The sequence below is a fragment of the Lacerta agilis genome, chromosome 1, assembly GCF_009819535.1.
Source record: "Lacerta agilis isolate rLacAgi1 chromosome 1, rLacAgi1.pri, whole genome shotgun sequence".
NCBI classification, from domain to species: Eukaryota; Metazoa; Chordata; class Lepidosauria; order Squamata; family Lacertidae; genus Lacerta; species Lacerta agilis.
In genome coordinates, this window is record NC_046312.1 from 88,609,147 (window position 1) to 88,629,387 (window position 20,241).

The 20,241-nt window shown below is 42.1% G+C and overlaps 1 protein-coding gene across 29 annotated transcripts in view; it reads right to left on the reverse strand.

Moving 5' to 3' along the window:
* Positions 1 to 324: 324 nt before the first annotated feature.
* The window catches only part of CLASP1 (cytoplasmic linker associated protein 1), a 162,259-nt gene continuing 142,342 nt past the window's right edge, over positions 325 to 20,241 (reverse strand). For 24 of the 29 annotated variants that reach the window (XM_033162207.1, XM_033162199.1, XM_033162224.1 and 21 more), the window contains 7 exons: positions 15,927 to 16,077; positions 15,430 to 15,676; positions 14,290 to 14,480; positions 11,576 to 11,704; positions 8,988 to 9,194; positions 2,763 to 2,879; positions 325 to 954 (listed from right to left, as the gene is read on the reverse strand). In XM_033162207.1, the coding sequence (XP_033018098.1) occupies positions 868 to 954; positions 2,763 to 2,879; positions 8,988 to 9,194; positions 11,576 to 11,704; positions 14,290 to 14,480; positions 15,430 to 15,676; positions 15,927 to 16,077 (1,129 nt within the window). In that variant the 3' untranslated portion in view covers positions 325 to 867. The remainder of the gene's footprint in view (positions 955 to 2,762; positions 2,880 to 8,987; positions 9,195 to 11,575; positions 11,705 to 14,289; positions 14,481 to 15,429; positions 15,677 to 15,926; positions 16,078 to 20,241) is intronic. The other 5 variants (XM_033162328.1, XM_033162309.1, XM_033162319.1 and 2 more) reach the window with 1 other exon arrangement.

The following is a 20,241-nucleotide window of genomic DNA, read 5'->3' on the forward strand; positions in this document are numbered from 1 at the left end:
GAAGTCAAGACTATATCACAGCATATAGCTTTGCTTTCTTTTCTTTTTTCACTAAAAAAAAATATGTTTCTCCTCAGCATGTGCTAAAAATAATAATCAGATAACAAACATCTACACAGAGGCAGGTCTTAAATGGGTTATAGCAGGGTAAGTGCATCTGCCCTGTATCAACAGACCATTGCAAGTTTACTGAGATCTCCCAGGGAATTTCCATGACCGGTGTCACTCAGATGATGGTACTATAAAATTCATTTGTGTGGGTGTCTCCCTCCCCCATAATAATTTTAAAAAGTGAGCTGAGGGGCCTAGTTTCCTTTCCTTTCCTTTTTTTAAGAATGTAGGGGTTTCTCCTGAAAAACCCAAGTGAGGCCATTCTAAATTTTAACCTCATCTCTGAAACAAGGACACATTCCTGAAATTAGAGGAACAAGAGGAACTAGTCAAATGTTTGATCGATACAAACGCAACCTAATAATAAAAAAAAAACTCAAGGTCTGAATCCAAGAAGTCATACTCAAGGTAGATCCACTGAAATCAATTCACATGATGAACTTAAGCCCATTGATTTCAATGAGTCTACTGTAAGTATGACCCCCAAAATATCAGTGGATAACTGCAGTGTGTTTAACCATGGTGTGTTCTATCACTTTTTTTTCAATGAAGAAGACTGCAAACCAGGCCTTGCTTCCTTTACATTCAGTAACAATAATATCCTACAATAGAAAGCTTTTAAAAGGACTAAAAATACTGATTGCAATAAATATCTGCATGGCCTCCATCAGCGGGTGGAGCGTGCTGATGAGGGGAGGGTCTCTGAGAGGCACAGCTGATGGCTTCTATGTCTACAGGTATGTCCAAAGATCTCCATTAACTGTGCGTGGAAACATCTGAAGATGAGCTGCTGTTGCTGTTGGTGGTCTGGGCCCTCTTTATGTACAAGTTGAGGAGCTTCATCTGAAAGAAAGGAGATACAGTAACACCCAGTCCTCTTCATTAATTTGCTTCCAGTTCAGCATGGGTCTTTCACAGTGCAGTCCTATGTGTGTCAGCCTGGAAGTGACTCATGGATCCCTGACTTTAGTGTAGGCACCCAATGGTTGTAATTTTCATTAAATTTTCTGTTTTACAATTTCAGATAAACATTTTACAAACTTTAAAATATCCAATGACTCCCCCCACCCTTCTCTTTCCATGGTTCATTTTACATATCATAATGGTAAAGGTAAAGGTACCCCTGACCGTTAGGTCCAGTTGCGGACGACTCTGGGGTTGTGGCGCTCACCTCCCTCTATAGGCCAAGGGAGCCGGCATTTGTCTGCAGACAGCTTCCGGGTCATGGGGCCAGCATGACTAAGCCGCTTCTGGCGAACCAGAGCAGCGCATGGAAACACCGTTTACCTACCCACCGGAACGGTACCTATTTATCTACTTGCACTTTGACGTGCTTTCGAACTGCTAGGTTGGCAGGAGCTGGGAACGAACAACGGGAGCTTACCCTGTTGTAGGGATTTGAACCGCCGACCTTCTGATCGGCATGCCCTATAGGCTCAGTACATATCATACATACAATTTTTGATGGATGTAAAAGTGGAAAATTGATTTGAACCGTTATAGTAAAATTTACATATCATACATCCCTGCATATTTTACTATAACCGTTCAAATCAATTTTCCACTTTTACATCCATCAAAAATTGTTTACTCTGTTGAATTTATCTTAATGCTGGCAGCGTTTTTCAGCTGTATACAGTTATTTTCCATATATTCAATAAATGTTTTCCAATCTTCTTTAAACGTATGTTCTTCTTGCTCTTATTCTATATGTTAAATCTGCAAATTGTGTATATTCTGTCAATTTAAGTTGCCAATCCTCTTTAGTTGGGACCCGGCTCACTTTCCATTTTGGGCTAACAAAACACGGGATGCAGTTGTTGCATACATAAATAACCTTTTCTGACACCTGGAAATTTCAGTTTGGGTTACCCCCAACAAAAAGGACTCTTTTTTTTTTGGTAAAGTAATTTTAAACATTTTTTTTCAATTCATTATAAATCATTTCCCAATACCCTTTTACCTTTCTACATGTCCACCACAAGTGGAAGAACGTTCCCTTCACTTCTTTACACTTCCAACACTTATCTGATTCTGTCTTATAAATCTTAGCCAACCTACTCAAGAGTTAAGTACCATCTATGAATCATTTTCAAATAGTTCTCTTTCAGTTAATAGCAGTTCATTGAAAGATGACCGAGGATTTCTTTTTTACTGTCATATGGCTTTATTGTCAATGATTTTACTTTCATTTTTATGATGAATAGCAAATTTATTTTATGAGGCAACTAATAAAAACAAAAGAAAATGGCTCGTCCCTGCACAAAAAGAATACATGAACACAAGTCAGACATCAGAAAGCAGTGGAGGAACATATCAATTTGCCAGGGCCATTCTGTCCCTTTGCCATTTTGTGTGTGCCACAACTATTTGTTGACTTCTCCCAAACGCTGCTGTGGCTGAGCAAGGCCATAGTATATTATAGGGGACTCTGTTCCAGGCTAACATGTATGGCAGATACACCTCCATCTTGAACTAGCTGAAATACACTCTTGAAAGGCCAGTAACCAACTACATATATGAGTGGGCTGCTCCTGAATGCTTGTGAAGCCAGCAAAATGCTTGGGAACAACTGCTCCTGATTTTGCCTACTGACTGTGCTTAAAGTTACAGGAACTGCATGTGGTTCAAAATCAAGAGGCCACACGTACCTTACTCCCAGTGAGCTGTGCAAGGTGAGGCTTCAGTTCTTCACCAATAACAGAATAGATTGCCACGAGGCAAAATACACTGGCTTTGCGAACACTGCTTTCTGTGTTGTCATAGCCCTGGATGGAAACAACGAAGGGAGTCATGAGAATCAAAAGGTTTCTTCACAAGTTCTCTCTTCCTCCAGGGTTAGGAGCTAGTGGAGTGGGTTTGTAGTACACTTTCAAACGAGGACAATTAAAATATGCAGGGACACAGAGAAACCTAGTCCCAACACATTTATTTTGGTTTTTTAAAAAAAGGTAATTTTCAAGATAGCCTGCAAAAGAAAATCATAAAGCAAATGTAAAACGGATCAAACAAGTATTGTTACAAGATTTCTGCAACCATGAAGGTGGCTCCCCTTCTCTTGAAAACTGGCATGCCCAAAAACATGACACAATAAATAGGAAAAGTGACATATGGCTTCAGGAACTACATAAGCTCTCCACAGACAGCAGATTACCAGTCTGGCTCACAGTTGCCTGTGGGTCACAGGAAAGAACTGGTAGCCCCAGCACCCAAGAATCTCCCTACATGCAAGGTTGGGCTCATGCTGTAGGTTTATTAACCAAGGACTGGGCAGCCGGCTGCTTCTTTCTAGTACCAGTTAACCCTTCCTTAACCCACCGAAATGGAGGTTATTCAACTTCAGGAAGCAGCCTTTTCGGTAACGAATTCACAGAAGGCTGAGTCATCCTTGCCCAGGACAGGGAAGGTGTTCCTATATTTGCATTTGTAAAAGGAACATTCACTTTGTACAGAGAAGAAGTAAAAAAAACCACACACACACCAAAAACCCAAGAACGAACTCTGACCAATAAATTGATTACAAGTTATAATACGCTAAAAATGGTTTTTGGTTTTTTGTAAAAGAAAAAAAGTGCAGTGATAAATATAGAACAGTGCACTGAAAAATTAAAAATAAGGTGGAACCTGCAACAAAATCTTGCAGCACGTTACTCCACCCAGTCATCCATGTCTTTTTCCAGGACACTCAATTCAATTCCTGCTCCCCACTGTTCTTCATCCCATGTTCCATCCAGGCATTCGTATTCTGTGGCCCCTGAACCTGCTCAACCCTCACTTGTCTTTATTTGGTGTGTGTGTGTGCGTGCAAGAGAGAGTGATTGCTTCCTTAGGTTTTCCCCTTTAACTCCCCCCCCCCCAGCTTCTTTATTTTTCTACATTTTCTTTATACTTCATAGCATTCCTTCTAATAGTGATCCCTGGTGGCGAGTGCTGGCTGGATTACAATCAAAAGAAGCCCCCCCCCCGAGAAACAAGAGCGGTATTTGCATGCTTCAGGTGGGGGCTGTATGAAACAACAGTTTTGTGAGTGCTTTGTTTCCTATAAGACAGTGCCTGTAACATCACTAGTGCCAAAGAACACACCGCCTCTCTCAAAATAGGCGCACCGTTTAGGGAACACTACGTTTTAGCTCTTTAAAAACGTTTACTCCTATTGAAGCGATGTGCTTTTTCGCTGCATCACTCACACTGCTAAACAACGAACAGCATCAAGCATTGGCAAGAGCTCAGCCACTTCAAAAAGCCATTGCTTTTTAAAGATTCGTGATTTTTTATTTAGTTTTCCCCCCGAATGCAGGTCAATACCAATACCAATAGAGGAAACGGCTGGGGGGGGGGGGTGTTTAAAAATTGTAGTCTCAACAGAAGCAAAACATTGCAGAATGATGCCTGGATTGCACACAGCAACTGAGTCACAGCTGTGAAATTATTGCACTAAAATCAGCTTCTGGAAAGGCCCTGGCAGAAGGACAGAGCTTTTGGTCTGCTTGTGCCCTTGGCTCAGAGTGACCTCTGCTGGGAGAAGGCTACAACTGTATTCAGACCACATTTCCACCCCTTCTCCTGTTGCCAGACACTAAAGGGGAATGGTATTTATGAAGCAAGACTAAGGCAAGAATCCTCATAACAAATGAGACAGAAGTATAAAAATACCAGTGTTATTTCTCATTTCTAGAACAGGTGTCCAATTAGGGTCAAATTCCTGGGCCCCGTTTCCAGGCTGCAATCAACTTTTTGCTCCCTGATTTAGGACAGATTCAGATGACCCACTTGGTAGGCACTTAGAATCCTACTGCCCGGCAACTGAAACTATGCAAGAAGGTGATCATCTGTAGCCGTCAACCATTTTGTTAATATTGGCCTTTTAATATTCTCTCTCTGTCTGAGTCAATATAGTGTTGTAGCCAGAAAATGACGAACTGGCCTCAATTGAAGAAAAGGGCAGGCCACATCATGCTAAACAAGGGTGAAGTTAATTATAAATTAACTTTTTTATAATTATACATTTGACTTCACCTTGACAAGGTAATAATTTGCTTGACTTATACAGCTCCGTGCCTTCCTTACGCTATTTTTAAAAAAGTTTTTATTCTGTGAACTGTGTGAGTATGATGAAACAATATTTTTTAAGTGACTGAGGAGAAACAACTTGAGTCGCATTGTAAAAGATGCAAGACAATTCAATGACTCTCCCAGGCACTGGGTTTCGCCTTGCCTTCTAACACAGGTCTTGCAGAGAGAGGAAGCTTCTGAAACACTCGAGTTTTCTTTCTGCTTCATTCTGCTTCCCAAAGTGTCTTTTGGCTTTGCTAGAACTCTTGAAGTTCTTAAACACTGGGCTTTAGCCCTCCGCAGAACTGAACATGGTTTTATGCAATAAGCAGGCATTATATGGCCAGATCTCACTGGAAGTGACACTGACTATATGGCTTTAAATCTCTGGTCATATCTTAATGAGTAACACCAAAAGTTCATTGATTTTCCTCTGAGAGCAAAAGACACACCACACCTAGAGGAAGAATTCCAAGTGGAGGCAGCTCTCACCCTAACCAACATGACCCTCCAGACAAATCCAAGTAGACAACCTGGGGGACAAATCCAGATGGGGAAGTTCACTCAAATGCACCACCTAACTTAACTGCATCTTTGAAACCTTAATGAACTCAAAATACCTCAGAGGTATTCAGTCCAATGAAAAGGCTGTTTCAGGCTGCTGGGAGGTTATCATGGCTCTGATGAGAACTGGAATCCAGCAACATCTGGAGGCACCCCTTCAACTAGACTGAAGGCTTCATCTTAGGAGTTATGGGGAAACAGATAAGGCCAACTGAATGAATGAACACTTCAGGGCTAAACTGTATATTACACATAAATGTGTATAACAAAAGACCTCAAGGGTGGCTGTTTTTAAAAAATTAAAAGCAGCCTCAGAGCATAGCTGTCAACATTTCCCTTTTCTTGCGAGGAATCCTATTCGGAATAAGGGAATTTCCCTTAAAAAAGGGAAAAGTTGACAGCTATGCCTCAGAGGTTGCAGTGTGAAAAGAGTGGCGGGGAGCAGGAGATACTTAAAACTCTCATTCACTGGCCAATTTTCAAAGTTGTCCCTCCTGTGGTTTTTTTTTTTTTTTTTAATCACCTTCACAGCATACATTTGCATGTAACAGTTCAAGTTGCCTCTTAGGACAGAGTGGGAAATGAACTGTAACCTCCCCAAGGCACCAGAGCCTTTGTTTTGCAAACTGTGTGGTGTAGTAAATCACTCATGAGAACTTGGGAGCTCAGAAAGTGTGACCAACATTTACAAGAAGCAAACCTTGCCAGTTTCAGTGTACTGATATGTGAGAAGGGAGAACACACAGTCCCGTTTTCACAGCTGTCTGATACCAGGAATGAGGGCAGTTGTGTCTGTCTGTGATACACATCAAAATATTGATTCAACCAGGGTGGGGGAGAGAGACGGTAGAGCATTTTAAAGCAGCAGCACTCTGCCTTCATGATGGTTATATGCCATCTGAGGGCACAAGGTGTGGAAGAACATTGCCGCAATAATCTTTCAAGCAGAGACTCAGCTGCGCAGAGGGAGGAAGAACTTCTGTTTCTGAATATGCCTTGAAATCATGTGCTCCGTACAACAACCGGGGATGCTGAATGAGTCAGCTGGAACTCTGCCAGAATTTCCTGCTTATAACGTGGCTCTTGTCCGTCTCAAACACATGGCTGTGCCTCTGACTTTGTACAAGAAAAAACGTGTCTAGTATCTTTCAGAGGAAAGAGAACCTATAAAACATAGCTGCCAACTTCGCCATGCTATTGGAGGCTTGGGTCAAGAGAACACAATTCACTTTGGCTGATATATTCTTATTATACTCATAAAAAAACAAAATCCCACCTTAATCTTTAAGCCTTAATTTAGCATTGCCAAGCCCAAATATTTAAGTATAATGAAAGTTGGTAAAACCTAACTATAGATACAGTACTAATCTGAATTGTTCTGGAACCAAATCACAATAGAACCTTAAAATGGCCAAACAAAAAAACCAAAAACATTGCAGGCCAGACCCTGTAAGTTTCTCTAGCTAAATAATTCCAAATCATGGGCAAAACCAGAAAAGTCCTCCAACTGATTTTATTTTACTTTTTATTTCTTAAAATACAGCAACCAGGTTGCCCTGAGGTGAGGAGAAACAAAGTCATGAGAGCTGCCTGACCTATAGCTCCCAATGGCAGTTCCAGCTTACTGGCCCCTCCCTCAACCAACTGCCATCTCAGGCTACTGGCTGTGGGAGGGTGGGAGAGAGCAGGTGAAAGACCCTATCCTCAAATAACCTGAGAAAGCGCCAGGAAATGATAAGACGGGAGCATATATTTAGACATCAAACTATCCTGTGAGATGCGTGAAAGGCAACTACTGCAAATGAACGTTTTTGCAACCTTGTGTATTCTTAAGTGTTTAAATTATCTTTATGGTACACTGCATGGATAAGTGATTCATAACACAGCCAATAAAGTAAGTTTCTTCCAGATTTCAGAAACTTTAAGCAGGGCTTATCCAGTAGATCATAAAGGAGAGAGAGTTCAACAGGTGCTCTCTTAAGATATACAGGACTCCGACTGTACAGGAGTTGCCAATGCGGTGCCTTCCAGGTATTGTGGACTACAATTCCCATCATCCCTGACCATCTGCCACGCTGACTGGGACTGATGGGCCACATCATCCCTAAAAAGACTAATGGAAGAAAACATAGTTCAAGAACATACACTGTCAGATGGTCACAAAACTAAACCAGGGAGGTGCTATACAGCCTAGTGAGGGTTTGGGGGTGAGTTGGGACATTTAGAACAGGTGTGGGGATCTACAAATCCCATTGTACCTAGCCACTGACTGCACTTGCTGGGGCTGATGGGAGTTGTAGTTCAGCAACATCTGGAAGCAACACACCTGTCTTAGATCCACACCCCCTCACCCCCCACCGCCCCACTGACTCTACTCATAGCACAAAATCCACCCAAAGGAAGCAACTGCTAAGCGAAGCCTGCTTCAATCAGCAAGAGTTGCACCTGGCTCAGGAAAGACTCACTGAGTAGCCATAATACTCAGTAGAGACCTGAATTTTAAAGCCACAACAGTGCTAAAAGACAAAAGAGGCAGATTCATTTTTGCCAAAGGCATACTAGAAGGCAAAACTAAACTGACAATTGGCTCAATATATACTCCAAACTCAAAACAACAGGAGTTCATCCAGAAAACACTGAAGAAATTCCTCTCCTTCTCCAAAGGGAAAGCAGTTCTGGAAGGTGACCTCAACCTAAATATGAAAGACATATCCCTGAAAGACATCCACTCCACCACCCCAGGGGCAACCTACCTCCAAGAGAAACCAACCCAAGTGACACCGACACAAAAACGTCACACATACATTAAGTAAAAGAACATAAACTTTACCACCCCACCCCCCTCTTTTCTTCCCAACCCTATACTGCATGTAACACAACACATGTAACTGATCTGTAGAAAACACAACCTAAAGAAAGAGACAATGCATGTGCTTTTATAAACAAGGAAAATCATTTATAAGCATTATACATATATAATATATAATGAGTAGCTCTTACTACCTGTCAGAAGTCAGAAGAAATGTTAAATAATACTGTATATTCTGGCGTATAAAAATACTTTTTAATCCAGGAAAATCTTCTCAAAAGTCGGGGGTTGTCTTATACACCGGGTGGAGAATCTGCGGTCGAGTATATCTCAAACTCTATATTTTAACTGGAAAAGTTGGGGGTTGTCTTATACACCCAGTCGTCTTATATGCCGGAAAATACGGTACTTGGTTTGTGTGGACTGTATGTGTTCATTCAGGGTAGCATACCTGCAACAGGCCAGGGATGATGTCTTGAAGAAGCTGATGCAAAGACTCCTTTGAGATCCTCTCAATGACTTTAGTTTGCATTTTAATAGCGGCTAGATTGATTGGATAGTCAGCTGTCTGAATGATGGGGCACAGCACTTTGATGCACTGCTCAGGGTGGATGGAGCTGGCCAGAGTGGAAGCGGCTTCCTCAGCAGCTCTCACAACCTAGAATTTGGGGAAAGGGGGGGGGGGGAGAGAGATTTACATTTTACAGATTAGTACTGCACAGAAAACCCATACGTTTCCATATCTAAAACTCAGCATGACCCAACAGTCCTCTAGAGAACTACGTTATTGTACTGATGTTAGTGACTGTGTTTTGAATCTGCACTCATGGTAGATTGGTGATAGTCACAAAATGCTGTTTTCTGTATTGCCCCAACTGCAATAAAACATGTCTCTCTTGTATCAGTCTCTACAGCCACAGCAGGTGTTGTAACTCTCCAATGGTTTGACTTTACTCCTGATGACACTCTTCCCTTGTCTCTTGACACAGATGCATGGCAGGACCTTCCCAATTTTTTATTTTAATGCTTATGAAATGTGCCAGAAGAAACGAACACTGCAGGATAATGTATAGCTGAAGGTAGCATTAAGAAGAAAGGGGGACCTCACAGCTTTCTGAAGCCACTGACTTATCTTAGGTTTGTATACTCTGTATTTTGGGGCTTGAAGACAGCCCCAGATATGCTCTGTGTAACAAATTGAAAGTATTTGTTATATGACTGTTTGAGGAAAAACAAATTAAGTTTAAGTATCTTATTTAGACGAAATGATTTGTTTGATCCATCCTCTCCACACCTGAAGCAAATTTATTAGGCTGTATGATAAAATAATGTATGATAAAAAGAACCAATTATGGTTTCAAATATACACTAATTTGTTCAATATTATATTTTCCTCAAGTTAAGATACCAGACCTTTTAGTACCAGTGTGTTTTCCTGCACTGTCACACTATAACATGGTTAATATAATTCTAAGGCTGTATATACATTTATTCTGTACATGTACATTTCACTGTATGACAACTAAGATTGTTTGCCACAAATAGGACAAAATAATATTAAGGTTTAATGACTGTACATGTGTTTTTTTTTGCTTAAGAAAGTGCAGACTGTTTGGTGTATGTTTAAGATGCCCCCAAAATACACATGTTAAAAATATTTAAATATTTTGGTAATTCAGATATCTATAAATACCCATTCCTGTAAGTATGACTTGTACATTCATCAGAAACAATGGGACCTGTAATTTTTACAAGTGACAGAAATGAAACAGTTGACTGAATTTTTACTTTTAAAAAGGGCAACTATTTTAGCAAATTCCACCAGTTCAACATGAAGGCGAAGTGAAAATCCCTAATTCCATAGGAAAAAGGAATTGGAGGACTGATTTTCACCCACGAAAGGCACAACCAACATACTGAGCACTTCAGTACTGAGTCTATATCTACCTTTCTTTGCACTTTCCACAACTGTAATGAATACAACCACCCACAAGATTTGCCTGCACACATCTGAACACATACATTGATTTCTGGAGTGGAATGCATGCTTATACTTATCGATAGCTCAAAAGTTGGTGCTTTATATATTCACAAATGCACACAAGTGGCAATGAGAGCATAAGAGTTTGAAGCAATTTAAGCACTATACATAATATTGATACTCTGAAACAATTGGACAAAAGTGTTTTAGACAGAAAGGGGGGGGGGGAAACGGCGGAGAAAACTTTGGGAGATGGCAAGCTTTCCCATCCACTTGTGGAGGTGATTCGGGGAAGAAGAAGGGGGGAAAAACCCAACAAGGGCACAGAGTCAAGGTGAATCAAAAAGAATGTGTGCTTGGGAGATGCCTGCCAATAAAGGCACTCCTTTAGAACAAAATGTTTTGTCCAGCTGCTTTATCTGGAAATCAGTTTACAACTGCTGTTAAATGGTGTTACAAAAAAATGAGTGTCATGTGGAGACTCTGGTTCCAAGAAAGTGTAGTACAGACATGCTGATTTATTAAACGGATTAAATATTTTCTGGTCCTACTTTTTAAGACAATCTTTACACATATTGTTCCCATGTTGCTTGCTTAACCGGATAATGCCACCTTGTGCTTAAAAGTATAATCCTGCACGGGTTACATGGCTGTCTCCTGCAGCCTAGTTTGCCTATTACTCCCATTTTGCGGCCAAGAATTCTATATTCCCACCCCACCCCCCACTTCTCTATAAAATGCCTCAGGTGTTACTTTAAAGTAACCCTACAGTACACAGTTGTACTCAGAGTTGACCCCCTGGTATTAATCTCCATTAATTTCAATGAGTCTACCCTGAGTAGTAGTATTAGCATTAACCACCACCCATTCTGTTTTAATACTTTTCCTTGGCATTTAGGTTCCTGTCTACTACAATTCGTTTTACTTAGAACAGGCACAGAAATATCTGTCAGCCTTTGAAGGTTAAGCTTTGACCATTAAGAGGGCTGAGATGAGTCTCTTGCCAACAAGCCCTAGACAACAGAGCTTCTCCAGCAGCAACAAAACAGCCACCTCACCTCTTTGTGAGAATCTTTATGTGCTTCCAGAGTCTTCATGATAGTTAGTTCAGCATAGTTCTTAAACCTTGCAGGCTGATTCCTCAAGATTTCTCGCAACACCCTCAGTGCCAAGGCTCTTATCGAATGCTAAATCAAAAGAAAAAGCACATGTTGGAGAAGAGATCATTTAGTTTTTCAAAATGACTAGCATAAAGTGTGTATTGCTAAAACTGGCAGAGTTTCTATTTTAGGGGGAAATCTTTTAAACCAAGAAAAGGGAAGCATTAGGGTTATGAGGCACTTGCTTAGCAATGAGGATCCCTCTAAACTGCACGTCATGGGTCTCAACTCATTTGCAAAATTCAGTTATATATCTGAGAACTAGGTAAATGCTACCTAACAGTGAGCAATTTACAGTGGTACCTCGAGTTACAGACGCTTCAGGTTATGCGTTTTCAGGTTGCGCACCGCGCCGAACCCGGAAGTACCGGAACGGGTTACCTCCAGGTTTCGGCACTTTGCGCATGTGCAGAAGCACAGAATTGGGACCCACGCATGCTCAGACGCGGCATTGCGGTTTGCGAATGCTGCGGGTTGCAAACGTGCCTCCTGCACGGATCACATTCACAACCCAAGGTTCCACTGTATATGAATAATTATTATATTCTGCTTCTGTATCTGTTAACCCTCCAAAATTTAAAACATTTGAACAAAACACAAAAGAATTATAATCCATAACAATGGGTGGGTAGGGAATAACTTGACTTTTCATGTACCTTTTCATTACTGAGCTGTCACCGTACTCTTAAATGTATTGACTCAAGTGTAAGAGGCAGATTCTGTTTTAAAATGAAGTGTGGGATTTTCTAGATTCTAACAATACTCTATGGGTCACTTTATCTCAGCTACCCATTGTTGAGAATCTCAAGAAGAGATATGCAAAGTTCTGATCCTGGATGATTCTGAAATGCAGGTTAATACCAAAAATAAAATCCAACACATTACCTACTGAAACTCAGTTAAGATAAGTTTCTACTCCTCTTGTCCTACTGCATTCAGAAGAACTACAAGTATAATTTAGCATAGCAAACCCAAGTACTGTTCTATTTTATATTGCAATAAATATATCCAGCATTTCTACCACAGTTCTTGTCATTCGGTGTACTTCCACCCCAGCCTTGACATTTACTGACGTTACAAACAAGAATACTAGGAACTGCTGCTCAAGTTATATAACTGTTGGGTTGTGCTTTTGGATGATAGCCATTCCAAACAGCGCCTACGGTTTCAACAGAGGAGCCCTGAGCTTAACTTGCTCCTGGCTGAACTCTTTCAGTACATCCTGATGCTGAGTATTCACCTGCTCAGTTCACAGGTCAGCACATGACTCATACCCTGAATAAATCTTCTGACACATCTATGACAACAATAACTGGTAGACACTAATAGCAAACAATAACTGGCATGCAACAAACTTTATTGGCTGCTTTCAGAATAATATAGTTTGATGGCATTTCAAACAGGTAAAACCATGGGCACTACTTCAGATCCTTCATATCAACTGAGTAAATATTCGGTGGTGAAGTACTAGTGTTTCAGTTTTTATTTTGTGGTGGTAGGCTAGGGGGTGGGGGAGATGGAAACCAACCGGCATAATATTGAATGCTGTCAGTTATTTGCCTGTGAAATGTAAGCCAAGGGCATTTGTAAGTTCAGGTAATATCCACAAGTGCAACAAACTAAAGTCTGGCTACCTTTGGCTTACCTAGTTAGTTTCTGAATTGTACTGCCAAGGCAAACTGGGCGATACCACTGCATTTTGCTCAGCAACTAAGAAATGATTCCACTGATTGCTTTGGTACAGTGCTCAGAAACCCAAAGGCCACTGGTAAGATGTGATGACCAAACTGAAAAATTCAGAGGCTGGAATGTCCACTTCCTCTCATAATGCAAGAAAATAGAACAATGGATAATGAAGTTTCTATTATGCTATTTGTTTCATCATCTCATTCTTGCAAACTGACCTGGTGGCTTTGCTGAAGGGCGGGATAGAAATCTTTTAAACAAATAAAGTTATGGCAGTAGCAATTGTATTCACCCAAAGGGCAACAAAGATCACACGGTGCTTTTAAAAGGCACAGCTATTCCTTGGTGCTAGCATTCATAACCATCCATGTTCATACTGATCTGCCCCTATTTTCTCAGCTTCCTATCTAGTGGTGTGGGCAGCTCCAGGTCTGAGGGAGCCCTGGGTAAAATGCCCTCTGGTGGGATTGCCTCCTCCAAAAGGCTTACTTGGCAGCAGGGGTGGGAAGCAGAAAGCTGCACAGCAATGCTGGGGGCTGCCATTTTGATTTCCCATCTTGCCCCAGAATGAGGCTACTTTGAAGGCATTGCAGGAAATGAAAACAGCAGCGAGACTCAACTGTCCAGTGTTGCTCAGAACACATGGATAGAACTTTTTAAAAAAGGGGTGGAAACCAGATTTTGACCATTTTTTAAAGCAGTCTGAGGTATTCTGGAGAAGCCTGTCCAAAGCAGCTAGTTCCAGTTTCTTTGAATTCCTGGGAAACATTAATGACAGCAAACCACCACAGTATTGCCACTCCATTTAAACAATAGCCACATATACTGTAAAGGGAAAACATCACCCTTTGGCACCATTTGCTGTAGAAAATGTGTGTCACCTGAAAGATCACTAAAAGATACTGGACCCTGTGTTGATAGCTTACATCTTTGTCTCCAAGCGTTTCCAGCAATAACAGCAAAATGGTCTTGAAATGCTCCTCCCAAACTCCCAGGTTGTCTTCTCTTGTAATCTTCAGTAGCTCAAAAAGGGCTCCTTTCCGTTCTTCTACCCGCTCATTGTGGTTGGATAACTCTTTTAAAAGATCAGCTACCAAATCAGAATGATCAATGGGCACTGAGAGAACAAAGGAAAAGCACAATGAGGATAAATCAGAACCTACTGCTGCAAAGGGTTGAGGATGAGACAGATTCACATTGTTTCTTCACAGCATCTATAAATATGATTTATATCTCATCCTTTGGTTACAACACACGTTGATCTATCACATTAACATACTTAGGGAGCAATTCAGTGTTGCGGCTGCAAATGTTCTTCTGTCAGTGCAAACCATTCTGCTAGCCTGATGGAATAATCTCCCCTCGCCTCCCGCTGTGAGCTGTTCTAGGGGTTCATCGAGTCAGACCATTGGTCCATCCATCTCTGCACTGCCTACAATGGCCACAAGAGGCTGTTCATGGTTTCAGGCAGGAGTCTCTCCCAGCCCTACCTGAAGATGTGAGGGGTTGACTCCACAATGTTCGGCATGCAAAGCTTGTGCTCTATTACTGAGCTATGGCCCTGACTCAAACACATACAGACTGCTGTAGCTATTTACAGCCTCCAGGCTCATGATCCTGACTATTTAAGGATGCATTTTCTCCCCCTCAAGTTCCATGTGCTGAAGCTAAAACAGAGATGGAATACTGGTCTACTACCAGGGGCTGTCAGAAAATGTGAACTAGCTCTAATAATAATGACATTCCTGTCATTCCCACCCCACCAGCCTTGTCCTGTCAAGGTGATGGGGGGGGGGAGAGACCATAATGTTAAAACAAACACTAGGTTTACCCAATGAACAGATTCATATTATAGTTTTAAACACTAGGATTTCCCAATTAACAGTTTCATATTTTATATTATTCACTGTCTTTGCTTATTCTAGCAGGGATGAGCTAAGAGGTGATGGAAACTGAACTCAAGAAGCAAGTTCCAGTACATTTCACCACCAATTAAATAGGAATATTCATATTTTAAAGCAAGAATGGGATCGTCTAGGAATTTAGAAAACAAAATAAAAACAAACCGTCCCGAAGCTGATCAATATCGTCATCAAACACCGCCTCTTTAAGGGCACTCTTGTCATAGGCGCTGATAGTATCCGAGTGTGGGTAAGGATTATACTCCCGGGCTCGGGGTCCCGAAAATGCACGCGGGGGCTGGGTGTTGAGTAGGGAAGTTTTGTTATCAAGAGCCATCCTTCCCCCTTCCACAACATCGCTGCCTCCACGCACATCTGTGGCTGGTGAGGCTAAGCAGCCGTCTCGAGAAACCTGCGGGAACAGGGAGAACAAGGGCAATTAAGACTACCAAGACTTACATTAGATGCAGTTACTAAGATCGCAAAGAGAGCAAAAGCTGCAAGATTTTACTCCTGAAGTTCAATGCTAAGAAAGGGCAATGGATTATCAAAGTCAAACAGCATGAAAATATTTTCCCTGTAGGAAAACTATTCAAAATCACCACATTTTGCTAACCATTTTCATCATCATCATCCTTTCATCTCCCCAGAAGCCTACTTACAATGTCACTGTCCTTCTTTCCATCACGCTTGATTGGTTCATTTAGATCTTCTTGACTGCGGAAACTAAACTTTTCAATTGCTTCTGTGACTCCACGAAGGGAACTGTAAATTTCATCGGAATTTAGGTTCTCTGTGTCGTAATCCAACATGCTGAAGATCAAACACATATGGAATGTTAAAAACAAAGAGTGGTTTTGTTGATTTTGATCTATAATATAGCCCACTTGGGGGACACATGATTTGAAATTCAGCTTCAGAACTTATACTAACTTTCACAAGGCATGAACCCAGGACCCCAAAACAGGGATTCAGAGGTTGGCTGTGGATTGTATAAACCTGGCAAACATAAACTAAGTATTGACTGTGATGCTACATTTCACTTTACATTAGAAATAATTAAAAGTGATAATTTCAGCCAAAATTTTAAGCATTACCTCATACTACCATCAACCAAAAGGCACATAAAAATCAATTATTTCCATATGAATTTCGAGCATTCTAGCATATGTAGTCAATCCTAGTTCCAAATATATGAAGTACGGTAAATGGTTAGTAATAAAAATGCACATCGATGATAATGGAAACTGAAAAGTTTATGGCACCATGGACAATGTATGAAATACACAAACCTAGTTTTGGGCTTTTAATTGTGCTTTCCAAGAAACCAAATTCAATTATCTAAATTAGCATAAATTGATTATACCCAGAGGGAAAGCTAGTTTAACCTAAAGTTTAAGCTGGCTTAAGTCTATTACTACCATAACTAGAGTATCAGATATGAAACAGCTTCCCTTTGACCCAAGTGGATACTTGATCATCTTTGGATCATCCAGATCTGTCACAGGTAGCCCAGTGTGATCACTGATGCCAATGCAGTTTGCGTCAATATAATACTTGGAATGGATTTATGCAAGAAATGTGGGGAGCTACGGTATCAGCAAAGCCATGTTCACTGGGAACTTTGCCCCCAAATACCAGAGTATATGTGACTAAATATTACCAGGGATGACAGCAGACCACCATTCCATATAAAAACCCTCTAACTATGAATATCATTTGAAAGCAGGGCGCACTGGTGGTTGCAATCTTAACATTGCAAAGCAAGGCAAATGAAATTCCTCCTGCAATCCTGTTGATGTGAACTAAGTCATCATTTTGTTTAGCATGCCATTTAAACCTTGTCTCATGGCTTGTCTCACTTCATACAAACCATGATCTGTAACTAGATCATGTTATTGGGTTTTTAGTACAGTGGTACCCCGTGTTATGCACGCGATCCGTTCTGGATTGTGCTACGTAACATGGGCATGCGTAACACGAACGCCCCCCCCCCCAAGAAAAAACCCAGAAGCAGCGTGAGTTGAGTGCTTCTGCGCATGCGCGAAGTGCGCAGAAGCGTTCTGCGCATCCGGGGGTCACGCACGCTCCGGAAACGCTTCCGGGTTGTGGGCCTTCTTAACTTGAATGTCCGCAACCCAGGGTGTGTGTAACCCAGGGTTCCACTGTGCACGGTTTGTCTGGAGTGCGAGAAACTACCAGTCCAGGTTCAGATGACACACTAAGCCAAAGCATGGCTTAGCTCACAGTAGTTGTCCTCTTTGTGTTGTGTGTGAACCAGCTATGTGCAATGACTCTTGGGCTGGAGACTATTCATAGTTAAAATGAAAGGAATGAGAACTGAATCCCATCATTTCCAAAAAGGGGTGAAAGATGGCAATTTTCTCTCTGCACTGGTATGCCTCACTTATGAAAGATATAGAGCCAAACTAGACATGATGGGGAAAACATTCACAGGTGTGCGCTGGTCACATATAAAGCAGAGTGTACATCTATTCATTTTTTTACAACAAGAAATGCACATGGGCAATTTGAACCCCAGCTCCCCTCTCCCCCACTTCACCTGTGTTTCTAGCCAGGGTTCAATAGAAGATGCTTTATATAAAGATGGGGGCAGCACTGTGAACGAACAAATGTGTTTGCCGCCTTCACATATAGTGTAGTCCAAAGAAATGTGCCTGAAATAAAGGGCTGGCAAATAGATTCTCCCATCACATATTACCTCTGCTGAATGGATGTTTCGCAAAATGGAAACATATTTTGCCTGGCACCTCACCAGAACAACATTCTGGTTTCAGAAACTGACAATTGTCTAGAAGAGTTTCTCTTCCTGGAAGGGATTCAAAGAACTGCGGACCAAAGGCAAGATTTATGTCTCCTGAGTTCTCTGGGCTTCATGAATACTGGGAACACATACAATCCTTGGACGTCTGTCAATGCACTAACTCTGCAACACAAGCCCAAGTAGCACTACCAGAACTGAATGTCCATGGTGTGTTTTGGCAAAGCAGGCAGAAGGCAACACCTAATCTCTGAACAAAGAAAAACTTGGAAGGAAGATCTGCCAGTGGTGGTGGAAAAACAAACACAGCAGCATGCTGCCGGCGGGCAAGCCCCGAGCAAGCCCTTCCAGGGCTCACCCGCCGGCAGCGTGCCACTCCCAGTGCTTGCTTGGGGTCCGCTGGCGGTGTGCAGCGCTCCGTAGCGGCATGCTGCCGGCAGGAGAGCCCCGAGCAAACCCACCCAGGGCTGGCCCACCGGCAGCGTCCCGCTCCCAGCGCGCAGGCGCAGCATACGACGCATGCGTCGTATGCATGCTGCGCCTGTGTGCTGGGAGCGCCTGCTGCCAGTGGGCGAGCCTGAGACGGGCTTGCTTGGGGCCTGCGAGCGGCGTGCAGCAATCCGTAGCAGCGCGCTGCTGGCGAGGCAGCCCTGAGCAAACCCGTCCGGGCGGAGGCGAGCCAGGGAGGGGCACCCAGAGTGTCACCCTCTCCAGGGTGGTACTCGGGGCGGCCCGCCACCCGCCACTAGTAAAGTTACATTTTTTCCAAAAGAATAAATTTCCTTACATTCTGAAGATGGCAAAAATAAAGGGCCTCTCGTCCTGGCATTGTCTACACCACCCACAGTGAAAGTCTTGCTAGGATGATTTTGTGGAATGGTTGAATGTGGGATTTACCTATAATAGCACTTGCATCATTATTCTACCCAGTCTACCACAAAATCAAGTTCTCTTTCTACATCAATTATTTCCTCTATCATATTCAAATGTGCCACCATTTCCCGTGTTCTGAAAGAATTGCTCATTCTGTAACCAATCTTCCTTCCATCTTTTACCTCCAAAGTCTTGAAACTTGCTGTTTGCTCATGCAGTCTCTACACCGTCTCTAACCAGCATAACTGAAGGTCTCTGGACTCCTGCTGCGTATACACCACACAATTAAAGCACACACTCAAAATCCTGATTGCTATACTTGTTAACAGTATAGAAGGTATGTGAGGGATAAACTATAGTTCCCAGGATTCTTTGAGGGCAGGAGTCTGCTTTAAATGCATGGTGTGTACACAGCCTTTGAACTTACCTTCCTTGATTTATGTTGCCTTTCATACTGCTGATTGCTTCTCTTCCTACCCATCACAACTTTTCAGCAGCATCCCTTCCCCTTTTCTTGGGACTTTTCTTAATCTCTCTCTGTTCTGGCTTTGGGCAGCTTCAACAAATTTTATGGCATTCACACATAGACTCACTTTCCAGATCTCTACTTCCTTCATCCAGTCCCACATCTCTAAGGGCTTGGCCGTTCAGTGCTTAGATTTCACTGGGCTTTCACAAGCTCACTACACCCAAGGCTGCTCGGCTTTCTTCTTCTCTTCCTTCTCAAGCCTTCCTGTACTATTACTATTACTATGCTATAGCCTAAACGAACAGCAGTACAAATAAAATGCTAAAACAACAGCTAAACAAAAGGGCAGGACTACTGATCCTAACCACACTAAAAAGAGACCACTATGCCACCCTTCTGCCTGGTGATTAAAGCTGGATAAACTAGGCATGAGTCAAGGGGGAGAGCATTCCACAAGGGGGGGTGTGTCACCACTGAAAATGCCCTTTCTCAATTGTCCCCATGAAGGGCCTTTTGTATCCAATCACCCCTACCCAGCTGGTCAGAACCAAAGCATTAGCTTTATCTTTGATTACTACTTCTCATTTGCTTTCTATGTCTGCACTGTTACCAAGTCATGCTGATTTTCCTTGTACATACTGTCAGAATCATGTACTTCCTCTACAACCCCTCGGTTAAAACTCTGCTTCACACCGTTGCTATCACGCACTTCCTTTTCACCTCAGTCTTATCAGACCTGTCCAGAGCTCTGCTGCCAAATTATTCACCCCTCTCTTCATTCTGATCGTATAGGGTTCCCTTGCCACATCCAGTACAAACTCCTTGCGCTTACATTTAATGATACCTCCTACAC